The sequence below is a fragment of the Chelonia mydas genome, chromosome 5, assembly GCF_015237465.2.
Source record: "Chelonia mydas isolate rCheMyd1 chromosome 5, rCheMyd1.pri.v2, whole genome shotgun sequence".
NCBI lineage: Eukaryota > Metazoa > Chordata > Testudines > Cheloniidae > Chelonia > Chelonia mydas.
In genome coordinates this window covers 69,535,769-69,561,847 of record NC_051245.2, presented here as the reverse complement: position 1 = coordinate 69,561,847, position 26,079 = coordinate 69,535,769, and the positions used below count along the sequence as shown (strand labels likewise).

Below are 26,079 nucleotides of genomic sequence, written 5' to 3'. Positions count from 1 at the left end.
GATTGTCCGTTTTGGCAGAGGGGCATTGCTGACACATGATGGCATATATCACATTAGTAGATGTGCAGGTGAATGAGCCCCTGATGGTGTGTCTCATGTGGTTGGTGTCGCTAGAGTAGATATGGGGACAGAGTAGGCAATGGGATTTGATAGAGGGATTGGTTCCTGGGTTAGTGTTTCTGTGGTGTGGTGTGTAGTTGCTGGTGAGTATATGCTTCAGGTTTGGGGGCTGTCTGTAAGCAGGAATTGGCCTGCCTCCCAAGGTTTGTGAGAGTGAGGGATTGTTTTCCAGGATAGGTTGTAGATCGTAAATGATGTGCTGGAGAGGTTTTAGCTGGGGGCTGTACGTGATGACCAGTGGTGGTCTGTTATTTTCCTTGTTGGGCTTGTCCTGTAGTAGGTGGCTTCTGGGTCAGCAGGTGACTTCTGACTTCTGGGTCAGCAGTCCTGCTGACTTGAAGGTATAAGTTGTCCCCAAATCTGAAATGGTTGTGGGTGAGGACAAAGTCCAGCCATCAGGTATGCCATGGCCTCATCAGGGATACTGTTCCTGACAGCTTGTAGTCTATCCTCGTGTGGAATATTGGTGTAGAGCTTCTACATCCATGGTGGCCAGGATGGTGTTTTAAGGAAGATCACCAATGCATGGTAGTTTCCTCAGGAAGTCGGTGGTGTCTCGAAGATATCTAGGAGTGCTGGTAGCATAGGGTCTGAGGAGAGAATCCAAATAGCCAGATAATCCTGCTGTAAGAGTGCCAATGGCTGAAAGCTTATGCCCAAATATATCTGTGAGTCTTTAAGGTGCCACCGGACTCCTCGTAGTTTTTAAGATGACATCTTCAATTTATAGTGAACTGGGTTCTAGTGAGTTTTGATTTTTGATATGTCTATTTTTATTATTGCTGATAAGTACAGGTTGATGCAACAAAAGATTTATCATGTCAGTAATTTTCCTTTAAAGTAGCAATTTTTATTTACTATTTTAGTAAAATTGTTGGAGACCCCAGGGCACGGCCACTAGTTAAGTCGAGGGGATGGAAGGCCATAAGGGTCGAGGAGGTCTCCCTGCTGAAGGCCTAAGGGCTTCTTCTTAACCCCCCTTAATAGAATTCAGGCCTGGCTGGTTTGAGTAAGCTCTTTTGCTCTTAAAACAACGTTGCAGCCGCAGATAATGCCTTATAGTGTAAGGTTTGCTGACGCCAAGTTAAAGATAATAGGAGATAGTTACAAGACCAGACAGAATGTGCTGGTTGTTTAAGTTGCTAGGAATGCTTGTTAGAGGTTGCAGGAAATAAACATTGTTGTAACCCATATAAGGAAGGCAGAGTATTTGTGCAAAGTTTTAATTGGCTGATGTGTAGTGCAGTAACATTAAGGAATATAAAAGTGTGTGTAATGACCTGCTCTGGTGTGCAGGATCTGAGATTCTATTCTCCCTGTACCTTGTTTGCAGCTGCAAATAAACTTTTCTGCTTCTCCACCCTGTTGTGATTATTGAGTGAAACACACCGAGTAACGAACCCCTGCTGTTGTTTTGCCTCTCGGCACTGGGTGCTGGCAACAAAATAACTCCCAAAAATGGTAGGAAGGGGGACTTAAAAAAATCCCATGACCTTTTCATATTGCATTAGCTAAGCAGAACAGCATTAATGGAGCCTTGTCTTTTGTGCCAAGGGGAATCATATAAGTAAAATAATGCTGCTAATACAAGCTACTAGTGCTACCCCTTATTTCATATACAGTGCTATGGGCAATAAGTTATTTATGAGATATATCAAAGCTCTTGGCAATAATTATTTTATTTATATATAAAATCAAAGCAGTGGTATGTCTTATTCTGTTTGTAAAGCACAGTGTAAATTTATGGCACTATATAAAGGATTTACAATAATAATAATAATAATAATCCAGCTACGAATTGCACTTGTTAAAGAGATATTAGCAATCTATTGTGGTTTTCCAATATACTGGTAGGAGGAATATTGATCTATGAGATTTTTGTAGTGATTACTTAAATCAGAGCAAGGTCTTGTGACATGCTCAACTAACAATAAGCTAGTGTGTACGGATGACTTGTTTGCTAGTCGAACCAGGAAGTTAGGATGACACACTAAATGGAGTGTCAGTGATCACTGGGTATTTAACTTTTTTGTATCTTCTCTTAGAAGGATGCAGTCGGTTTTTGACCTGCAAGGCTTTGGGCTCAATATGTTGTTGTTCAGGGAGGTCCACTAGCAAATGAAGGAAGTTAGCTACAAGCCAGCTAACACAGAGTAACACTTAGTAAGAAACTCTTGCAATATAAGGAATGAACTGCAAGAAAGTGTGGGTGGTGTTTATTGTTTATCATTTTCTTAAGAATAAAAAGAATCTGCTCTTTCATCTAGCCTTTCTTCTGTTCAGATTAAAGAGCTAAATATTTCATAGCTCACATGTATTTTTGTAATATTTTATGATTTCAGGACAGGATGGCATATAGGAATGTTAATGATATAGAGTCTTTTACCTCTAGGTCGCCAATTTGATTTCAGCCCAGATCAAAAGTCATTGCCAATCTGACAGCTACTTGGTCACATATATGAAATGAGCTGCTGGTCTTAGTTTTGTTCCCTGTGGCCAGATAAAGGGAAAACACCGGCCATAGTCAATTGCCACCTTTGTAAGCAGTTTCAGCAGGTATTCAAAAGTATGGAATGGACATGGACACTAAATCTTTTTACTGTATCTTCTTACGAGCAGGGGTAATTCAGCCAGATCAGTATTAAAGTAGCAGGATGACATGGAGAAATTTGTGCTGCCACAGCCCAGGCTGTATCTGTTTTGTTGATAAATATGAGTTCATTTTCCAGTGCTGAGAATCAGGTACATTGCAGAAATGAGCACTAAATTGTACTCTTTTTGGTCTTGACAAACAAACAGATGGACACAATATTCATGAGTATCAGTTGAAAGCAAATCTAGCATAGGTATGCAAAGAAAAATCAAGAGTAAATGTGAGGCCTTGTAAAAACAGTGAAAATGGTGAAGGTTAGGATTAAGAGAACAACAAATATTTAAGCATTCTTAATATACACATTAGATCTCAATACAACCTGTGTATATTTTATTCTGAGGCAAAATTATGTAAATAAATCACAGCATAATATTCTGAATATATTTAAATAATAAAGATGCATGCCCTGCATTTTCATGCTGTGGTCAAAAGAAAATGTATGAAGTTATTAGGTATTATGTATAGTACCATTGCCTTCTAGTTGGTTATATTCATAGAAATCCGATCACATCTCTAGAGTGTAGCACAAAAAGTATTAAGCAGATATATTCTCAAATACGTTTGCAATGGAACTTCAGCAGTCAGGTGAGCCTTCATATTCTTACGGTGTTCACCCAAGAGCATATATCATCTGCATAAATATAGTTTGCTATCATATCACCTCTATAGGCTCCAAGTCACTTGTCATGGAAAAAAATCTGAAAGCCAACATGTGAATGAATGCATTCCTGCTGTTTTCCATTTCATCCCCATTGCAGTTTCTGTATAGATAATGCCCAATTTTTCTGTCTGGAAGCTATTTATTTCAAGTGGGTTTAAAAAAAAATTATTTTACAGTATTAATGATAGGGGGCCAGATCGCTTCCTTCCACAAGGGAAAAAAAGCAAAAGGAGTGAAGATTGAGGGAAGTTGTAATGGAGCTAAGTAAATGGTAGGACTCGTCAAAATTTTTGCATCAGAACTGTTTTTTGATGGAAAATTGGGCTTGGGGCCTAATGAATTGTTTCATTAAAAGTGTCTGCTTGGTGGAAATTTTCATTTTTTGTCAAAATGTTTTGGCTTAAAACCAAAAAGATTTTAGTCTAAAATGGGAGTTGTGTCTCATGGGAGCTGGAATTTGTTCCTGTGCCTTTTTAGTTTTTCTCAAAGTATGGTCTTACCGTGGTGATCCTCCACATAGTTAAATGTGAGCCACCGCCTGTCCCGTACAACCTGGTAGAGCTTCCCTGGCTGGACACTCACCCAGCTGCTCTGTTTGTGTCCCACCACAGTGGGACCTGTGCTCTTAAGCTACCCCTTAGTCTGGGTAGGCTGCAGCACTCGATTTTTCCTTGGTGTCTCTGGCATGTTTCCTAGGCACAGACTTTCTGTTACTGCTTCACGGAAATGGGACCACCTGACTCAGCTGCCGTAGGTCCCCAGGACCAGTGTTTACCCCCCTGATAGCTTGGGCACATCCTATCCCAGAGCTCCAGTCTCGTGGGTGCTCTGGATTTAGAGTTCATCTCTTCAGGTACATGTGATAGTGAAGTACACAGACTTCGTAAGGTTTTCCCCAAACCAGTCAGTCTTTATTTTAGCTAGCACGAGAAATATACAGCTATACAATAATATACAAATATACAATAAAAATAACTGCATGTTTCCTCACTAATCTGAAACATAAAATAAAAGCATAAAACAATAAAAATAACTGCATGTTTCCTCACTAATATGAAGCATTCTTTGGGCCTTGGTCAGAGTTCTCTGGGGTGTCTGGAATCCCCTTCCTGCAAATTACTTCTTTTCCTAATCCTGGATTCTGTCTCTCTCTCTCTCTCTCTCTCTCTTTCTGATCCATGCAGTCAGTGCCTTTTCACTCTCTTTCTCTGAAATGGCCAGTGAGAGACCCTCTTTTTTCTAAAACCTCCAGCCCTTTTTGTCAGGTGACTTCCTGATTGGCCTCTTCAGAGATTTCTCACCAGGTGATCTGTTGCCTTACTTCTGCCCTGGAGTTCAGACTTGAAAAACTGGTTTACCCTGGGCAGTAGCTATCTCTTTGTCCAAGAGTCCTCCATTTGAATGGATGATCATTACAGTTTAATGACCATTGCTAGCCCTGTGCCAGGTGAAAGAATTTCTCCTGTGGGTTTTAGCTCAATATGGAGGCAAAAGACAGCCGGAAAGGCAAACAAGCTCTACTTTCAAAATAGAGCTGACAGTCTGACATAGAAACACAGAGAGTCCCCAGTATCAACCAGAATTCAGAATTCGTAAGCTTTACATAGACACATTCCCCAAATCGTCACAGCTTCATCTAATCCGAATTCTGCAGAGATACAACACTGGTGTTTTTTGTTTGCTGATATCGCTTGTTTTTTTAGCTGCTTTGGTACTTTATATATTGAGATTTTTTCAATACTATATTTGCTGCAAATTAAACAGATATGTAAACATGATGGTTATTGTTGGGTGAAATTGTGTTAGAGCAATAGTAGGAAAGGAGACAGTAGAAATATAAAGTATCAGAGATAAATTAATGCATGCCCAAGGATTTGCTTACCATCCAGAAATACATATATTCGAATGTTTAAAAGGCCAATATATATTAACTAGGATATGCAAAAAATATTAAAGGTTAACGAAGAAGCATAGAAGGAAGAAAGCCTCAGGAGTAGAGGAAGGCTGGCTTGAAAATGCCAACTGAGGGCAAGAACTTGTAAAAATTATAAAAAGCAAAGATGGAGAATGAGGAAATTGCAGAAGAGGTGAAGATGAATAAGACATCTTTCAAGTACACGTGGAGCAAGAAATCATTGTTGGAGACAATGCCATCTCTAAGAGCTAGTAAGGGTAATTTATGGACAGAGAAGACTGAAAAAAATGGAGAGGTGCTGAAAAAGTAAATGAGTTTTTTGCATCAGTGTTCTCAAACCAATGCCTAAAACAGACATATATTTTCAGGGGGAGGAGAAGCGATAAAAAAAATTAGAGCATCTGAAGACTGACAAATACAGAGCCAGATGGGAAACAGCAAGTTTGATTTCAATAGTAGGAAGTTGTTAGAAATTCTAGTCCAAGTCTTTGCTTTCCTGTATCTAACATTTATGTCCTAATGCTTTTAATATCTAATATATGAAGAGTTTCCAGAGATTTTTTACAAGTAGAAAGTAAAATATCTGGATTCTCAGGCTCAGGTTTAATTTCCAATTTTTACACAGAGCTCACAAAAACTGATGTGGAAGATAAATGTTGCTATATGACAAAAAGGGGAAAAGCTTCAAGGCAATATCTCATTTTAGCAGTGGTCCCAGATTTGGAAAATAATTACAATCTCCTTCTCTGTATTTCAGTCAAAGAGCAGCACCTCACTGTGAGGTGCTGTTCTATAGTACCTCATCCACTTTCAAATCAAGAAGATTTAAAAGTGTGAAACCAGTGCATGCTGGGGAAAGAGCAAGGGGAGAAGTACTTTCTTCCATAGCTGAAGGGAGTGTCCAAAGGTGGTCAAATTTTATACATGTGTTCTGGATTTAAATCTTGGAAATCACTGGATGACGATTGCCTGGGAATCTTTCATAATTATTGAAGTTGTTTCAGGATGCTACCGTCAGAAATATTCTAGCTATGGACATGTTTACTTGCACAGTTCTGATCCTGGCATGGACAACACTTAGTACAATGGTTGTATCACACCAGTGTCATACCAGCACTGAAAACGGCTTTGAAAACTATTCTTGTTCATCACATTATATTTGTTTAAGCAAAAAGTATTAGCTTGAAATAACACAGAACCGTGGTGTTTGAATCTTTGCTAGCTCAGAAACCAATGGTGGTTTCAACCTATACCCAGTCTGCGAGATCTTCTTTTCTCTTTTTTATTTTGTCATTCTTTATCTTTAGGACTGTCAGACTTTCAGCTGTAGAAAAGCACTTTCCTGCTGTAGTTGTTATTTCATTCCCTATTAGCCCCCAAGGATTTCCAGTAGTAGAGTGGGCTGCAGAAGAAAGGACTTGTTTATTTCATTAATGAAAGATCATTAATCAGAAGCCTATTGACAAAGTGGATGGTCAGCGCAGGAATGTAATTTCAAACACTATCACCAAGGTGTACAATCTCACTCGCATTGTAGCCAGTGGGTGCATACCTCATGCTCTGCTGTAGTCTGTAGTGTATTGCAGCTGGGTTTTAATTTTTTATGCTAGACAACTAAATATTTATGAAAAAAGAAAAGGAGTACTTGTGGCATCCGATGAAGTGAGCTGTAGCTCACGAAAGCTTATGCTCAAATAAATTGGTTAGTCTCTAAGGTGCCACAAGTACTCCTTTTCTTTTTGCGAATACAGACTAACACGGCTGTTACTCTGAAACCTAAATATTTATGAAATCTTACCTCCAGCAGAGGTTACATGCCTCCTCAACAGACTGGATGCTATCTATTAATAGAGAGTGGGCCTGGTTCTCCATTGCCTGGCACATTTATAGTCACAAATGAGCAAAACTGGTGTCAAATACTGCCATTCTGATTTGGTAGCATTTTGCGCAGGTTTAAACGACTGTACTATATCAAGGCAATTGACACTATTTACACCATGTATGATGGCCGCCCTTTCCACAAACTGACTGATTTTCGATGAAAATCACAATGAATTACCTGTTGATATGTGAGTTCCTATATTACATTTCTATACATAAATTTATGTTAATTCTTGCTACTGCAGATTACAGGTTTAAAGTGACTTGTTTAGAGCTGAAGACTTGATGCTCCAATGTTTTCTGGCTGCTTTGTGCCATGCAACAGAGGTTTGCTGATTTGCACGAGTTGAGGATCCAGCCCAAGAGTCATTAAACATATATAGAGAAAATCAGATGAAAGAAACAGAAACAGTCTGCATAACATCGCTAACCTGATATAATTAAAAATTCATCTACATAAAGGTTGTTACTGGCAACAACAATAGGAATAAAATAGCTTGTATTTCCAAGGGAGTGATATCTCCTTTCTGACCCTCTTGATCAGCCAGCCTGTCAGAGAAATATCTTTCTGTCATCTTTTTTCTCATGTTTTCCTTCCCAGTCCTATTTTCAGGTTTCTTTAGTATGCCTGGTTTATTGTCATATCAGACACCCTCCTCCCCCAGAGTGGTATTTCACATGGTCTGTCTCTAAATTTCTGCAGGATTATATTCAGTGCTGTCGCTAAACAGTTTCATATCCTATTTGCCTGTTCCAGCTTTGCATCTGGTCACCCCTAATAAACATCTCCACCTCCAAGACTGGCTAACTTTTGGCTAGGCCTGAATGACCTTGCCTTAACATGTTGATTGTTAAGGCATCAGCTTAAGGCTGGAGGCATCACCCTGAAATAAGATCAGTTTGTTGTTAGAGATGCAGAGCTTATAATTCATTGCTGACATTCATTCCAATCTGCCGTAGCTGTGAATCATGGACTGATTCACGGATCTGTCATTTTAAAAAAAAAAATTGCATGTGAAAATAAATGGGTTGAACTGGCACTGAAACCTCTTCGTAGAGAATTTGGACATTTTTAGGGATATAGAAGGCTATAGGGGATTTTCTTTTAAACCCTGTCAAAAGAGATAAACACTAGCTTTGCTAGTACACTGTATATGGGTTTCTGCCTTTAAGTACATTCTCATTGGTACATTTCTCATTTATTACATTAGATTATACCTCAGTTTACACTGATCTGTTTTGGGCATTATTAGAATAAGGGTTAGACATTAGAGATCAGTGAAATCATTTGGAAAGAACTATTACTATTCCTTTTAAACAACAGATATTCAAATTTCCAAATAGGATCTATTCTCAGAACATGTTCTAGATTGGATACTTCCAAGTGCCTGGACTATTTTTGACCTCCTCACTTACAGCAATCCATTCCGTCTATCTCTAAAGCATCAGTTGCTGTAGTAACTAGGTACTCTGAACCTCTTAAGCATTGGTCTTACAAACAACAGGCACTTGACTTCACAGTGTCATTCTCTAGGGAAACCCTCAGGACATTTACTGGACTTCTCTTTTCATTTTTGTCCCCTGGATCCATACATGGAGGTAACCCTCTGTGCATAGATCTGCCTCCTGCATGCAAGGGAGACTCAGCAGCATCCATGGCAGTGTCCCTCACACTTCTGGATCCCATATAATGTTGTCCCATGTGAATCCAAGGGCCTTGCAGGGGGGTTGCAGCAGGGACTTGGCAGGTTTGGGGTGAAATGGGTGGGTTGGAGAGGTCTCAACACAGCTGTGGGCAATGGAGGCCCTGGTCGCCTGGCTTCATGAGAGCCATACTGCCAGGTCTGCAGCCATAGCTGTAATGAGCTTCATGGTGAAGATAGTCCTGGACTCCTCCTCCTCCCTGGAATCTACCCAGATCCTGAGGGCGTTTCCTTCACGGTTTGATCCTGCAGACTGTTTTTGAGCACGTACTCTGCAAGGAGATCCTTGCGAACTCTTCCTACTCCTTAGGCCCCTGTTAGTGGTTTTGCCACAGACGGGAGCAAGCTGGTCCAGAGTATTTAGAAACAATTGCAGAAACATGAACTGCAATACCAGACTTATACTAAAAGTCTGTGGATCTGAAAAGCAAAATAAAATCAGCGTACAGCCCTATGGAGTGCTTTCGGCTTAGGTTAGGAAGATGGTGTAATTCAAGTTGGAGGCCATGTTTTACTGGTTTGGATTGGTTTTCCTCTTGTACAAACTGAATTTTTTTTTAAATTTCTAAATAAATTTTGTTTTCTTTGATACAAGCTATTGTTTTTTTAATGGTTTTAGGAAATAAGTGAAGTAAAAGGAAAGTTATCAATCTTATGTAAATGCGGTTGTAACCAAGCTTGCTGATCAGCTCTTTTTAAGATAGCAGCAGGGGCGTGCACAGGAATAAAAGTTTGTCAGCTTTTGGAGGGGCACATTTTGTGCCTCCACCATGGCCCCGGGGGCCAGAGAACCTCACTCTCCCCCCATGGTCTGGGGGCCAGAGAACCTTGCTCTCCCCACCACAGCCCCGGGGCCAAAGGAGTTCAGTGCCCCCGCTGATTATTGGGGTGACCTGTGCCCTGGCTTACCTCGCCCAGATAGCAGTTTGAATAACACCAGAATTCCCTCAGAAAATATTGCAAAACACACCCAAGGCCAAAGCATTGATTCTCCAGATGTTTACTCTAGATGTGTTGCTCTTTATGCAGGTTACGGCAGGAGAATGACATGGTGGATTCAGCTCCTCAATGGGAAGCAGTACTGAGGCAACAAAAAGAGAAAAACCAGGCTGATCCCAACTACAGGCGATCCAGGCACAGATCTCGATCGTACGTGAGCATTTCCACACTTTGACATGAAATCAAAGACCACTGTAATGAATTTTGCACCAGGACAAATAATTCTGACCGAATTATTATTACTTCTCTGAAGACTGTTCAAGAATGGCAACTTTATTGAAGTTTTACTTGGTTTAATCTCAAATTAGCATGACTTCTAGGAATAGTCCACTTTGTAGTCCCCCTCCAGTGGTGTAGTGGTTTGAGCATGAGGCTGGAAGTAAGGAGATGTGAGTTCTATTAGAAACTCTGCCACTGACTCAATATGTGAGCTTGAGCAAGTCACCAGACTTTTTTGTGGCCCTAATTCTATAATGGGCATAATAATGTTCCCCACCTTTGTACAGCAAGTTAAGATCTACAAGTGACATTTTATTTTACTACAGTATGTGAGGGTTGCTCTTTGTGAAATTCCCACACAATTTAATTTAGCCAAAAAAAAAAATCTATGAAATACTGGTCCAGATTAGACCAGCCACTGACAGCTTCATTTCAAATTACCATCTGTAAGCAGCAGTCAGGGATTTATTACAACCTGCTGTCAAGATTTCCGTGATAGAGTGGTGTTGCTAGGCAATGCCGTGCATATGTTCAGCCATCCACTGAACAGTGAAGTTGCCAGTTCCTAAAATTAATTTTCTTGTGAACTAATGAAAACATTGTATTGATTATTTTTTAATCTGTGCATGGTCAGGGTTTAGAGAGATTACCAAGAATAATATTCTTGGTAGCATTAATGTCCAGCATAATTTGTGACTAGAGAAACAGTCAAAGGAAGGGTGGGGGTCCCAGGTATCTAAAGGAAAGTGCCAGAGGATCCATGGCAGAGGAGAAGGGTTGGAAAGCATGTTGAAGAGTGCCAGGAGACCAGCTGGGAGGCCTGGGAGAGTACTCAAGAGAGTAGCTTGACTACTACCATAGCCTAGTTGCCTGGCTAAAATGGATGAATTGTCCATCCCACGATGCCTGTGGCTTAATATGGGAGCAAGGTAATGCACTCTAAACACTTACCCAGCTACAGTCTGATAATACAAGTATAAGTTACCTTCCATATTAAGCCAGAACTATTGGAACTGTGTGAAACATCAAATTGCTGAATTTATTTCCCCTCATAACAATTTACAGATTTATGCCATAAAAATAACAAAATGTTTCTAATACAGAATTGGGGTACAGATCCAGGCCTTTGCTGGGACATTGCACCTCCATGTCACCAGCAGACACAGTTCAAACTCTGGCACCCAAGAGGCTGGGAAATAGTAAACATAGTGTGTTTACTAAGTTAACACAAAATTAACTATTGATTTCAAAATGTAAGCTAATAAAAATGGCGGAGTCAGACTTTTCTATCAAGAGTTCCAATACTTTAAAAACTTGGTTGGGTGGGGAGAATAAATACAGTTGAACCCACATATAGCATGCAACAAATCCAGATGTTGAGGATCCTTTGCATGCTTATGCCTGGTAGTGGGGTTATGTAGGGAGTCTCTGCATTCTTGTATACCAGTGAGGTTTTAGGTTGGTTTAAAATATGCTGGTACAGCAGGACCAAGAAATAATACTTACCCACATCCAGTGGTACCAGACCCCTGGGCATGGACTGCAAAGGGGCAGTGACATCTACTTTGCCCACAGAATGGAACAGCTGCTTTTTGTCTCTGTTTAGCTCCCCACACAAAGAGTGTTATTTACGCATTGTGTAAGGAGGGGTGATCTTGACCCCCCAGTGAAAAGATATAATGAAACTTTGCTTATAGGTAAGTTGAGGGTAAATCCTGAATTGTTTCAATGCATCGCCTGTGTAGCGTGCAGTTCTACTTCTAGAGAGCTTCCCCTTAAAGTGAAGCTCCATGGAGAAAAAAAGACTTTCCTTTAGGAGGGTTGTATCACACTTTAAAAGATTTTTTTTAAATCTGCAAAATTACTTTAATAACTTGTGACTGGAAGGATTTATTCATCGGGGTGCAGAGGAAATAAAATGAAATTTGATGAATACATACAAATGTGCAACTATTTTACTCTAATCTATTGAAAATAAGGAACAAAACCAAACTACGATATAAAGCTGTATATCTGTGTTGACATTTCACAGTTGTGATATTACAGTCCATCTGAGTTCGGTTCTCATGGTTACCAACGTCGTCAGAACCCATTTTTATCTCTAACTCCATATGTCACCATTTTTCTTCCTTTATGAGAAATGGGTAGTGCCATTAAAATTCCAAATGTTAAGAGTTTTACAGGCTCTGTACAGATCTGTTTTCTTTTGCCATCACTTACAAATCAAATGTTAATAGGTAGACTTATTATAGGAAAATACATAGCTAAAAAGTGTCAATATAATAACTCATTTGAGTTGAAGCTGTAAAACATAGAGTAAGTGTGATTTCCGTTACTTTTTGTTACCTCCTATATAGAGAGCATGTTTTAAACCAGGAAGTGCACTCTGAATTTCTAGCCCTTACATAAAATTTGTAACTAACTTTTTCTTTGCCAAATAAGTTTCTATTACATTAATGAGACACCAGAGGCTCCCTCTCGTGGCTAGTTTAACTCATGCAATAATGAAACACTGAATTAGATCAGTGATGTAAAAGGCTTTGATAGGTTATATTTTCATTAAATATTATTGATATTGCAATAAAATGTACACAGTGCTTTACAGAACAAGACAAGATCCTAGATGGTGAGGAGACAAATCTTGGGATATTATGTTTTTTTCTCTTCATATATATATATATATATATATATATATATATGCATCATTTGTTTATCTTTCTAAGCAAAACAGAACAAAACAAATTGACAATAAAAACATTTGACATGGACAAAAACAGCCTGGGAAAAGAAAACATTAGCTCTTTAAAGATGTTTCTTACAAAAATGATCAAACAAAAGCTTTTTAACCATTTACATGGCAAAATTAAACAAGAGAGACAAGGTGGGTGAGATAATATCTTTTACCGGACCAACTTCTGTTGGTGAGAGACACAGCTTGTCTCTCTCACCAACAGAAGTTGGTACGGTAAAAGATATTACCTCACCCACCTTGTCTCTTTAATATCCCGGAACCAACACACCTACATCTACACTACATACAAAATTAAACAAGACAGATAGACTCAAGCTACGGTAGGGTGTAACAACATTTATTAAACTTGGTTGTGGCTCAGCTGTGTGATAACATGGCTTGACCTATGTAAGACAGAGAAAAATCAGGTCCCTAGTGCAGGGTGTGGGTTTGTTTTTTGTTTGTTTGTTTTAGTCTAGTCATAACATGATTCATTCCAGTTCACACATTTAACAATACTTTGAACTCTGTTATTTTAATAGTATAGACATGGCCTTTGTGTTAACTACTATCTGCCATGCATTCAATTTAACTACAAATTGGATTCACTTTAGGAGCTTGAGGTAGAGGGACAAATCAGCTTTAGTTGGGCTCATCCCCTTAATTTCTTTGATAATGAATAACATTCGATGTTAGTTTTTTGCTACATTTTTTTCTTGGAAAAATATTTGACAAATATTTGGCCCTTGTTTCTTTTTATGGCAACAGCAAATGTAAAAAGATCCAAATTCTAGTTCTGCCAGGCTTATTTTCAAGAGTTCAGGTAAAAACATCTGTGTAGCCAAAGGGGTTTTTTAATTGAGAAGAATGGCCATTTAAATTCCATGGCTATTTAAATCCACTAAATGCTGCTTATTTGCAAATCATGAATTCAAAAGGAATTGTGAATAAGAGTACAGATGCAAGCATAAATTAATGTAGACCTTATTAGCATCTAGGGCTGTTCGAGCTTGTAAAAATAACAAAAAATAAAATTTAAATAAAATTAAAAAAAAAAACTTGGAGACAGCATTTAATGGAAATTTCCATTAGATTCCTTGAGCATTAGAGAATCTGATTATCTTAGGAATGGTCCAGAAGGTACTGTCTGTTCAGAACTCAGTTCAGATTTATAACAGGACAGTCTGAATATACATTATTCATAACACAGTAGCTGAACTCTTCTCTGAACTGTGGATTATAAAATGAGGAGTGTGGGGGGTGGGGTGGAAGGATGGGAGAGAGAGAGACGGTTGTTTGGTATTAATGATCAAGGATGTCTTTGATTTAATGGGAAAGCCCCTTGTCCCTTGATGTTGAGTGATGATACACATTAAGGATGAAAGCTCAGAAATACGCAGTGGAATTGTTTACAGGTTCAGGATGTGTGCCTTTTAGAGAATGATGAAAAGTCAAAGTAGCTTCTTATCTTGCCTGGTCTTAAGACTTTACACCAGAAATCAGGATTTCTCAATGCAAATCAGGTTTCTGGCAATGATGAGTGATACTAGGACATCCAGGGCCAAGTAGTGAATAGTTTTATTTGCATAAAAAAATAAAAATGTGGTCTAATTCAGTGGTTTGGTGGATTGCACAATACATTGTCTTGTGAGAGCACTGGGTTCAGGAGTGATCTGGGTGCTCTCCTACCTCAGGCTAGCTAGGATTTATGAGCATTATAAAAGCAATACAGTAGCCTCCGTTGAGGAGCTGGGGTGCATCTTGCATTGAGCTTTCACATTCCCTAGTGGCTGATTATTCAGACTCAGAAGAGCCCCAGGGTGAGTGCAGAGTTCACAGCTGCTGCTTTGTGAGTCTGGGATTGAATGGAAGGAGAAAATCCGTTCAGAATTAAGGGGTGAAATATGCCATTAAAATCCCCACTCCTATACCTAGCTGCTACCTCAGGGAGGTGAAAGCATCATGGCATGAAAGGAGGAAGAGGAGGAAAAAGAGTTGCAGGCAGAAGAGAGAGAGGAGGAGAAGTGGGAGGGTAGAGAAGAAGAAATACATTGACATACATAAAAAAACCACCATCAGATTTCATGAGAAAACCTAAAAATATTGTAAAAAGATTTACTTTGAATGCCATTAGAGAACCATAAATGCAAAGGGTAATTTCCACGTTTCTGATCTCTCTGGTATTTATGTCATGCCAGTCACTATTGTATCTTTCAACACTTGAACACCTGTAGAATCTCAAAAGTTAACAGTTCTTACCTCTAGATCATCTATAAAACATTTAATATTAAGTCAAAACAAATGTTACTAAATATTATTCCCCTAGCCTGAGATCTAGAAATAACTCAAAGATGTGAAAGGTGAAACAAAAACATCTTTAATTTTTCCATGAAAGAAAAGGCAATCTGCAGTGCAGGGGAGCTTTAAACTATCTTGATTAGGCTCTGCCACTAAGGCGTCTAATACCAATTCAGCAGAGGCTTCTTTACATTTAACACAAATGCAAAATTCTCCCATATCCACCTCTCCCCACTCTTCTTTCAGATTTCTGTACCCTTTCATTTCAGAGCATTTCTGGCCATCCTCTCGTTTACAGTGAGAGAGTTTCAAAAAAATCTAACTATGCTCCTGTTGAAGTCAATGAAGCCCAATGATTTCAGAGGGAGCAGAGTTCAGGGCTGAGTGCTTTTAAAAATTGAGCTGTTGATGTCTAGAAATGTGAGAAAACACGTTAGTTGTATAAAAATGGGACCTTTGGAAAAGAAAAGCACTATGTAAATGTAACATAATTAATTATTCTTACTATTATTCAGAGAGATTTAAGGCCAAAAGAGACCCCCCCTGGATAATGCAGGCCATGTCAGTTCACTCAGTAGTTCCAGCATCCAGCCTATAACTTGTGGTTCAACTAGAGTAATAGTTATTACTTATTTATTTACTATTATAAACATTAGAAAAGGCATAACCAGTTAAATGGTCAAGCTAAACAGAGTACAACTGGAGTTAATGCTGGCTCTTCCTTCCTGATTAAACATCACCCAAAAGTGGGATTCACTTTCATCCTCATTGTTCTTTTTTCCTCTAATGAGGTTAGAGTTTATGAAAGGTGGCAACCTATGTCAGTTGCGGGATGAGATAGACTAAAGCCTAGTATGAACTAAAGACTTGGTCTTCAAATGAGGGTAGGGCCAGAGAGCCCAGAAGCCAAGTAAATGCATGGGACAAAAAATGAAAAAACCAGGAACATGGGTGAGGATCAAAAGTTTAAAACAAAGGAACTGGATTACGATGCTGAGCAGAGAGCCCTGGACAGCACTCACCACTCCGCAAAGGAGTCCAGCGAGTTGGTGGATGCCGCACACAAGAACTTTACCCAGCTGCGTGAGACAATCAGGAAATGGAAGTAGGCTTCACAATTGCTGGTCACTCCCTGGTTCAGCTTCCTCCTCCTGGACTGATGGATGGCCATTTTGGCCAGTGCCAGTAGGAGGTTGACAAAGAATGAATGGTGCCAGAATGTCAGCCACAGAGACTGAAGTCTTCTGTCTATAGAGCAGGTACAACACAAGGAGGAGTAATGGAAGCTCCTGCACGCTAACCTGTCAGGATGCCTGGTCCCTGACGTGGAGAGGGTACACCCCAAGAGGTTCATTCTCAATGCCCATTCAGTCCTAGGCTCCTCACTTAGAACCTGCTCCGGCTCCCACTGAAGTCATCTGTCGATCTGAGATTGTCTATAAGAGTGCCAGTTGTGATGGTGGTTTATTGTTTGCTAGTTATTAGATTGAAACTACCAATTCATTTTAATAAAGGTCATTGTTCACTTCTACATTGAAGGCACTGCCCCATGTAGGAGTTCCTCCCCACATGGTGCTCCAAGAGACATTGTACCTTCCAGAGCTGTGCTGAATGTAGGAACTGTAATACCCTTTTAGAGGATGCAATATATGATTGGCCAGTGCAGGGGTGTGGGTCCAGGTCACAGCCTCTTGCTGTTTGGAGAGGCTAGTACCACCATGCACACTAGCCCTGTGCAATCTTTTTGCTCAGGGAGAGCAAAATCAACAATTGTGACAGGCCCTCTTCTCCATTGTGCATCCTTGCAGGGCTGAGCACATTTTGGTCCTTTGGATTTGAACCAACATCATAGTAAAAATGCTTTGTATCTCATTTACCAAGTCTCTTGAGCTATTCTGTGTCCCAGGTCCTTCTTGCTTAACTTGACCATTTAAATAGATGATCCTTTGCCAACATGGCTTTTTCAATGTTATATTTATATTATCACATCTTTCTATGGCTGAACTCAAAGAGGCATAGAATTTAAAGCTTTAATTCTTATCAGTGTTGTTAGCTACAATCACAATGAAAAGAGTTCTGTGAAATGATACTAAAACTACAACCTTCATCCACTCCCTCTGCTGTGTAAAGCACATGTTTTATCCACTAGGCTGCATCACCTTTGGTGACTATGAATGGGAATTTTCAAATGTTACATTAGCTACAAGAGTGCATCCCTACTATCCCTTGAATGAAATACAAACTTACTGGACATTATAAAGAAAAAAATAAGAAAAATATAATGCCAGGGCTACAGAGTAACCATACAGTGTTTTCCGTAATTCACAAAAAGATGTCAGATGCACCTAGGTGCTTCACTTCAATTGAAAAGTAGAGGAAATTTCCCTACCTTTTGGCTATATATTTCACCATGAGCAGTGCACTGACTAAAACCTTTTCATTGTATGTGGCATTAGTGATTAATTATGTACAAAATCACACTGGGTGAAATTTACCGCTCACCACACAAAGCCAGAGGAAACAGTCTTTGTGCAGTGAACTCAGTAGTAATTCTGCTCCCAAACTGCAGAGAGGCCCTAGGGCTCCAGTACATTTCCTCCCTGGCCGTTTGTTCCAGTTTATAGAGTGGAATAGTGACCAAAACTGCAAAAGGGGTCTCATCATTGGATCCACATAAACTACTAGGACTGGATATATTATATCCCCCTTCCTGATCTCGCTATCTTCTCCTTCCTGCCTCTACACTGACCTTAAGTGGCAAGAGGGCTTGTGTAGACCCTTTCCAAGTGGGTGAATTTAACTCCAAATACAGGGTATGTCTACACTGCATCTGGCAGCAAGTCTTCCAGCCCAAGCAGACAGACTCATGCTCGTGGGGCTCATGCTGACGGTCTAAAAATAACTGTGTGGACATTGTGGCACTGGTGGAGGCTCAGGCTAGCCACTCAAGCGCCAGCCCAGCCCTGCCCCTTCAGTCCAAGTGGCTTGCCGCTGCCGGCGCAACATCCATAGGGGCTGTCCATAATCTATGTAATGCATTTTTTGGTGATTTTTCAAGACCCACCTCCTGCATTGTAACACTCTGTTACACGGAATCAAACATGCAGAATTAAGAACCCACCCACTACCTAATGCATTGTGTCATTTATAGACAACCCTTTACGGCGTAGAGCGCTAGTGTGAGCCTCACTAGCACTAGTCTGTCTACTAGGACTGGGAGGCTTGTTCCCAGCTGCCGTGTAGACATACCCTGAGAGGCCTCAGTCCTCAGCTGTGCCAAGTTCATGTGGGATAGGGTGAGGCAGAGGTGGCTCTAGCTTGCTTCAGCTTGTAATAAAGAACTCCTTTGTTTGGAATGTTTTATACTTTTGCTGAAGGCAAGAGGAAAAGAAATTGTGATTCAACTCAGAGCCTTTCATTCAAGAAATGAGTTTTCAGTTTCTGTGAAGTTTAATTCTTTCCCCTCGATAACAAACTTTAACATTCAAGTCAGTGTCAGATTACACTTGGCATGATTTCTTTCCTTGATGTGTGCCATTAAAGGTCATCATTGTGCTGCAACACATCAGGTAATCTGACATTTTTATATATCTGACTCTCTTTTGTGTGAATGTTGGTGTTTATAGGAGAAGCCCAGATGTACAAGCAAAGGAAGAGTTATGGAAACATATTCAGTAAGTATTGTTATTTTGCAACTTTTAGTTCCTTTATATAAATTATAAAACGAACATGTGGGTAAAACATTTTGCTAGAATGAAATTAGCCTTTAGGAATGTTCAGCATTTGGATGTAATACACGGTAATAAGACATGGACATGGCTGGAACTAGTGACACTTGGAGGTACAGTATACGGTGCCTCTATTTAGGAAGGACAACCATTGGGCCAGAGTCACTGCTGTTCTGCACCTTGTTTGGTCAGTTATTTCATGCAGTGTGGATGTAAAATACTAACATTCTGATTTGGTAGTGTGCTATATCCGTTCTGCTCAGGGCAGAGAAGAATCAAGCCCACTACGTTTTAGAACACTTTATAATTTTTTTTCTTTCTGTCCATTTATGATGTCTGTCTATTGTCTAGTACATTTCATTGAGGGTTAAGGTGTGTTCCTATCTAGACTCCAAAATGTTCTTATTTTTATTATTTATTTTTCAGTACAGCACCAGTTAGGATCAGGGCCCCTCTTCTAATAGTTGCGGACATGTATGAAGATACGGTGCCTGTCCCACAGATCAGAGAGTCTGAAAAGACTAGAACAGATAGAAGGTGGGGCAATAAGGTACAACACACAGGGGAAGTGATCAAGATTTTAGGAACACTTCTAAATAGGTTTCCTATGTTGACATCTAGATAGCTTTAATGATGAACACAGCTGGTTCCAGAAAATCTTTGTGGTCTAATAAAATGAAGGAATAAATTGTTTGTTATGAATTTGGTAGCTTTTGGAATTTCATTTTCCTTGTCTAATCCTTTCCAGGAAGGAACTTGTGGATCCATCTGGCCTATCTGAGGAGCAGCTGAAAGAGATTCCATACACCAAAATAGAGTGAGCTTATTCATTATGAAATATGGATTTTTTCTGTATGTATGCTTAATAGCCTAATATCCCTTTTTTCAGAAGCACTCACTGTGGAATAGCTTGTCTGAGACTAGAATGGCCTCCTGATAATCTCTGATATTTTGAACTCCTTGGAAAATTTTGATCCAGAATGGAGTAGGTCAAATAGGGAGGTAAAGACATTTGAATCATTTTTAAACCAGGTACTTTCCCTTTAACTAAATGCTAACAAAACCACCATCTCTCCTACTCTGCCATCTGTCAGCATTTTTTCTTCACATTACACTCGCAAACGCCTTGAGAAAATTTATTTTCTAAACCTTTCCTTTTTTAAAAAATGTACCTTTTTATTCTGATTCTTTAAAGTCGCTGCTTGACCTATGTGACCCCTCTTCCCCTGCTTATCATGGGCAACTGCCAATGCATAGCAAGTCCCTTCAGAGCAGACATCCATTTCACTCTGACAACTGGCCATTCGGGAGGCTGTGTAGTGGTGTGGGCAACTGCTTCTGACAGGAGTGGGATCCCAGTTTGCTTTACAATGTGCTTCTGCTGCACCCTTGAGCAAAAAACACAGTGATGGTAAAATTCCACAGAATGGATTCTTTTTTGTTTCCATTTTTTTATTCAACAATTTTATTCTCCAACATACACACATGACAGTATCATTTAAATGAACTGTGCAACTTTAAATGTAAAGTTTGAAGTACAAACACATAACGAAAGGGCCAGTCCTTTGAATTCAGTAAGCACAGGAAGCCATCTGTTATTCTTAATAGGAAAAGGGAGGATTTTACAATTCAAAGTTAAACTTCCTTTTCCGGCACAAAGTCTCAGATGTATTAATTTGCTACTATGAATTTTGTTTCTCATTTAGGACTCAAGGTGACCCAATCCGTATTAGACATTCACATTCCCCCCGAAGCTACCGGCAGTACCGGCGGTCCCAGTGTTCTGATGGCGAGAGATCTGTTCTGTCTGAAGTGAAGTATGTGGAACGTGATGGTTTTAATATGACACAGATGCTCCTCTGAGCTCAGAGATAAATTAGTAGTAGCATATATGTGACTGTTGTGTTGACTTAGTGCTCAGGCAACCCGGTAAGAGCTAAGGAGTCAGTGAAGCACAGAACGTTTATAGCCTCTGGACCTTGGATGCTTGCTTTGCTCAATGGTGACTTGTTCAGAAGGAAGAGCAATCTGCTGCAGAAACCAAAATGAACACACCCAGCTCCTCAGTAGCAGGTTGTGAAGATGCGTGAGGGAGAAGAGGAGAGTTTATGTGAATTAGCTTCCAATGAAGTACACCGTTGATAGCGTCAGTTTCTCCATTTGCTGCAGTGCAGATCTTGAGAGTTCCAGTAGACACCTGCTCATCTGTGGGTGTCTAAAAAGAGACTGACAGAGATTGACTAGAGACCACTTATGAAGCGAGAACAAAATAAAGGGCTTGGTGCATTAAGGCCTTAAAGAGGCAGAAACAGCTCCCTGAGAATGTCCCATGCATAGTGTATAGCTGGTGCAAGGGCTCTACACCAGCCGTGCTCCCAGCCCAAAGTATCTAGAAGTGAGCAAAGAAGAGTAGTTGCCTCCTACCCTCTAACCCTCAAACTCCTGTCTAGATGTCTAGAAAAGAGCTCACATCCATGTTTGGTGCCCAGTGTCATTCTCCAGGGGCTAATTGCTGACTGGGCTGGGCAGAGCAGCAGACTCCTCCCCTGTGAGGGGGACCACCATTGAGAACGAATTAGACATTCTGTGTGCATTAGAATGGGGACACTTCCCTTCCTGAATGGGGAACAGTCTCTATAGGAGAAGAGATTCCATGGGCCAGCCGTTTTAGAGGCTAATTTTGCTGGATTGGACCCTCAAAAATGTGCGTGATATAAAGGATTTTTTAAAGGATTTTGTCATTCTTGATGACAAGGGACAACAGGCTTAAATCACAGCTGTCCTTTGAAAAGAGGGACACCCAGTGAGTGCACATGGGGGCATTTTTGGACTTTTTCACCTGTGGTTCACCTGCATTTCTAAACCACATTCTTCTGGCTGGAAATTAACTGCCAGACACCCAGCACTACTGCATGGTAGCAAGCAGCTTGGGAGATTCTTCCTCAGGACACTCCAGAGGGCCCCGTCACGCTTGGCTAGGATCTCAAGAACAGGAAGATTCAGGGAAATAAAATAGCATAGTCTGAAACTGGTAAACATCACCTATAAAGGGCCCCTATATCATATTTCAGTGCTAGGTTACCAGAATAGACTGTGTTTTACATGTAACCTAGAAATTAAATAAAAGAGAGGGTTGGGCATGGAAAAATGCCTCAGCACTTTGAGCAGAAAGGTTAACAATAATTTAGGATGACCACCTGGTCAGTGTTAAAGGCCATTTCCTAGTTTGCAGCTCAATTGTGCCTTATAGGCACATGCCAATACTAGAAGTGGTGCAGAGCTGCCCTGATCACCCGCACCCACACCTGCTGGGAGCGATTCTGCCTGTAAGAGGGCTGTTCTGCAATTCCCTCCCTCTTCTTCCCCTGCCCCCCGCCTCCCTAAAACATTTTCAAGATACACTTGGAGACTTAAAAAGCAAGATTTTCCCAACTGCATTTCAAGTAAATGCAACCTAGTTAGACAAGTTGGGTGAGGTAATACCTTTTATTGGACTAACTTGGTGGAAGAGACAAGCTTTTGAGATACACAGAGCTCTTCTTCAGGTCAGCTCTATGAGGCTCAAAAGCTTGTTTTTTCCACCAACAGGAGCTGGTCCAATAAAAGATATTACCCCACCCGCCTGGGTCTCTCTCATATCGTGGGATCAACAACACTGCAAACAACAATTTGGTTAGTTATACTTGTTCCTTTGTGTTACTTCAGTAGACAGATTTCTTACCTATTTTATAGTAGTAGAGACTTTATTAACTAAACTCCATCACGCTCCAATCCCAGGCTGAAGTTTTGTGGTCACCTAAATGGACTTTGTTCTGTCTTTATGTCACTGTGAATGAATAGGCCTGCACAGAAAAACTGAGTTAATTTCTCAAATCAGAAAAAATCATGGGAAAATATATTTACCCTTTTGGTGCTGGCAGATCTGGTGTTCCTGTGACATTTTGCACTAATATGGGTAGCTATCACCAAAAAGACAAAGCACTCTAAGCCAAATCCTAACCACTGTGCAAGGCCTCAGTAATGCCCCTGCTTCAGCAGGGGTCTTGGCAAGCACATCTGTGTAGCCACAGATCTACTAACTGTACACATTCCCCCACCTCCCAGTCATGCAGAGCCACTACAGAGCACAGCCCAGAACCGTGCAAAGGGAGTCTGCTTGTGTGGCCTTTCTCTGGTGAGGACCTGCATGTAGTGTGGCAGCATGCCAGTTTCCCTGGTAATGAGACTTTCTATGGCCCTTTAGCAGACCGCAGAATTTGCCCTTAATGTTTAAAAAATACAGGAGAAAAAGCAACATGTTTTTTTCTTTTGATCTGTAATTGTTTATTGTCTTAATATGAAAATGTTATCATAAGGACCAGCTTTGTTATTACCCTATGGGGGAAAATGCAAGTGGGTTTTTAAACTGCAGCCTTGTTCAGTGCATTCTTTTTTCTTTCACAATAGTCATCAAACTAATATAATCTCAATTTTTTTTCGTAGTGCAAAAACAGACCTTGTGCCTCCATTGCCTGTGACTCGTTCCTCAGATGCTCAGGGTCCCAGCATTCCAGCTTCACAACAGGTTGGTAATTGTGCAGCTTCTTTACCAAATGTCTGGCCTAGTGGGTCTTGCCTACATGCTCAGGGTCTAACTGATTGCCATATTTGGGGTTGAGAAGGAATTTTCCCCCAGGTCAGATTGGCAGAGACCCTGGGTTTGGGGGGGGGTTTTTTGCCTTCCTCTGTAGCATGGGGCATGAATCACTTGCAGCTTTAAACTAGTGCAAATGGTGAATTCTCTGTAACTTGAAGTATTTAAACCATGATTTGAGAACTTCAGTAACACAGCCAGAGGTTATGGGTCTATTACAGGAGTGGGTGGGTTAGGGTCTGTGACCTGCAAGATGTAGGAGGTCAGACTAGATGATCATGATGGTCCCTTTTGATCTTAAAGTCTACAAGCTTAGAGTGTTCTCCTGGTGGAATTATCTATGAGTAATATTTAATGGGGAAAATACATCTAACATTTGATCTTTTGCATTCAATTTGTAGTAGAGCAAACAGACTTGGCAGGAAGCTTTACATTATGTAGAAGTAACTGCTTAAAGATAAACTTCATTTTTATAAAGTAGATACATTGAATTTCATAATGTACCATACTGCAGTTACCTGCTTTCTGTTATTTGGAAGACATTTCCTCTTTTTGGAGCCTGTTGCTCCCTCAATACAAGGTGGCTCAACTAGGGCAATTCCTATAAATAAGCAAATGTGCCCAGGCACCCACTGAGATAATCAACTTTTGAACTAACATTTTCTCTCCACTCCACAGTGCCTTGCTACTGTCCAAGGTTTGTAACTCTGATTTTCTAACCACTGAGAGGAGAGTTATCCTCTTTCAGCTGATAGGCATTTGAGAGGTCTGGTGGACTCAGAAGGGAAAAGCCTACATGGTAGTAGTTAAAAAGACAGGTTGTCATAAAATGAGACTGCACAGATATCAGCTGTGATACAGTGGCAGTAAACTTTAGGCACAAGAAGCAGGTGATGTCCTAAAAAAGTCTAGAATTTTATTGTAAAAACATAAGGCTAAAAGAAAACCAAAGGTCATATTTAATTCAAGCACACAAGGGAAAATATCACACGGGATTCTATCTAGATTGCTAGTCCTTAGAAAGTTGGAACTTCTTCCCCTGTGATTTCCACTGAACTCACGAGTATGGGTTCACCTTTGTAGGCTACAAAAGATGGTGTGTTTCTTACATTGAGGTAGGTAACTCAATGTAAAATCCTCATGGAGAGAAGACACTGTAGTTCTTACCTCTCTGTAGCTAGTCAAGGTCAACCCTATATTCCACCCATCTGAGGTTGACCTTGACTAGCTAAGCTACAGCGAGGTAAAAACTACAGTGCCTTCTCTCCATGAGGATTTTACATGGGAAATCATAGCTCAAAAGGAACCTTTCCCAGCACACTCTTTCTGATAGCTAGCCCTTTAAATCTGGCAGAGATTAACAGTTGCAGTCTTATGTTGGCCATTTTGACTCTGCTACACCTCTCTCCCTTCTAGCCAGTAAGTAGTCTTAGCTCCTATTGTTTTCCCTCTCTCTTATACCTGAGAAGGTGGCACATCCTCACCTCACTAGTTGCCCTCTTTCCAGAATGAAGAATCGCAGCACCTTTTATTTGCCAATCAGCTCTTCTGTGAGCCAAAACTCTCCATATGGAGACAGGAGTTGCTTGCAGAGGAAGGTCTATGTGTGGTGGTTGTGATGTAAACATCTAAAATACACTCTAAAAGGTTAAAATCATTTTAAGTTCCTGAATGTCCAGAACAAACTCTTACCACAGGAAGAACTTGTGGGCTTTTCTTTCTTTCTGTTTTCCCTCATGTGAAAGTGAATTGGCAGACTCGGGGCAGTGATGATTGTGGTTCTCTCCTAAGCTGCACGCAAAAGTACTAAAGCTTCCCTGCCAATGTGCCCCAACCCAGTTCTGTGATGAGGGCACCCTCAGGACCCCAAATATGACACTGTTTATATTGTAACAGGTGAGACTGAGGCACAGTCTATCCTACCAGATCAGCATTGTTTTTCCTCTTGATTTCAATTTCAAAATGCTGGTACTTCTATAAGTCATTTCACTAGGTGTCTCACTGCAAAGTATGGTTTGCTTTGATGGTGTTGGTTGTATCAGTGTTACTCTGAACAGTGTGATCACTATGAGAGGAAGTGTGGCCTAATGGTTAAAATGCCAGAGTAAAACCAGTTGTGGTCTCTTTTCTCTGCCAAAGACTTATGTGACATGGAGCATGACTTTTAGCCTCAGTTTCCCCATCTAAAATGGGGCTAATTACCTTTTTTACTGGATGTTTTGAGGTTTATTTCATGATTTTTTTTGTAAAGCATTTTGAGATCTTGCTGAAGAAGTAGAAGGTTCTTTTATGTCATGTTATCCCAGTGTTTCCTTTCAGAAGTGGCAGCTGATGTCCAAAAAAGCATCAAGATTTTTATTTATAAACATCTAATGTTAAAGGAATATCAAAGTACATAATTAATTAAAGTGGACAGGGAAAAATATCAGGTGGTTTCTACCTACATTCCTGGTCCTTAGAAAGGTAGGAGCCACTTCCTCTGTGATTGCCACTAACAGTCACTGTCTGTACCAACATCAGTTTGTTGGGAGTTTTTTT

General features: G+C 40.3%; 1 protein-coding gene across 5 annotated transcripts in view; it reads left to right on the top strand.

Annotated features, from left to right (window-relative positions):
* Window positions 1–26,079, top strand: part of EPB41L4A (erythrocyte membrane protein band 4.1 like 4A) — a 212,415-nt gene that overhangs the window by 179,450 nt on the left and 6,886 nt on the right. For all 5 annotated transcript variants that reach the window (XM_043547061.1, XM_037901537.2, XM_043547063.1 and 2 more), the window contains 5 exons: window positions 9,963–10,082; window positions 18,807–18,854; window positions 19,657–19,725; window positions 20,615–20,725; window positions 23,391–23,472. In XM_043547061.1, coding sequence (XP_043402996.1) covers window positions 9,963–10,082; window positions 18,807–18,854; window positions 19,657–19,725; window positions 20,615–20,725; window positions 23,391–23,472 — 430 coding nt within the window. The remainder of the gene's footprint in view (window positions 1–9,962; window positions 10,083–18,806; window positions 18,855–19,656; window positions 19,726–20,614; window positions 20,726–23,390; window positions 23,473–26,079) is intronic.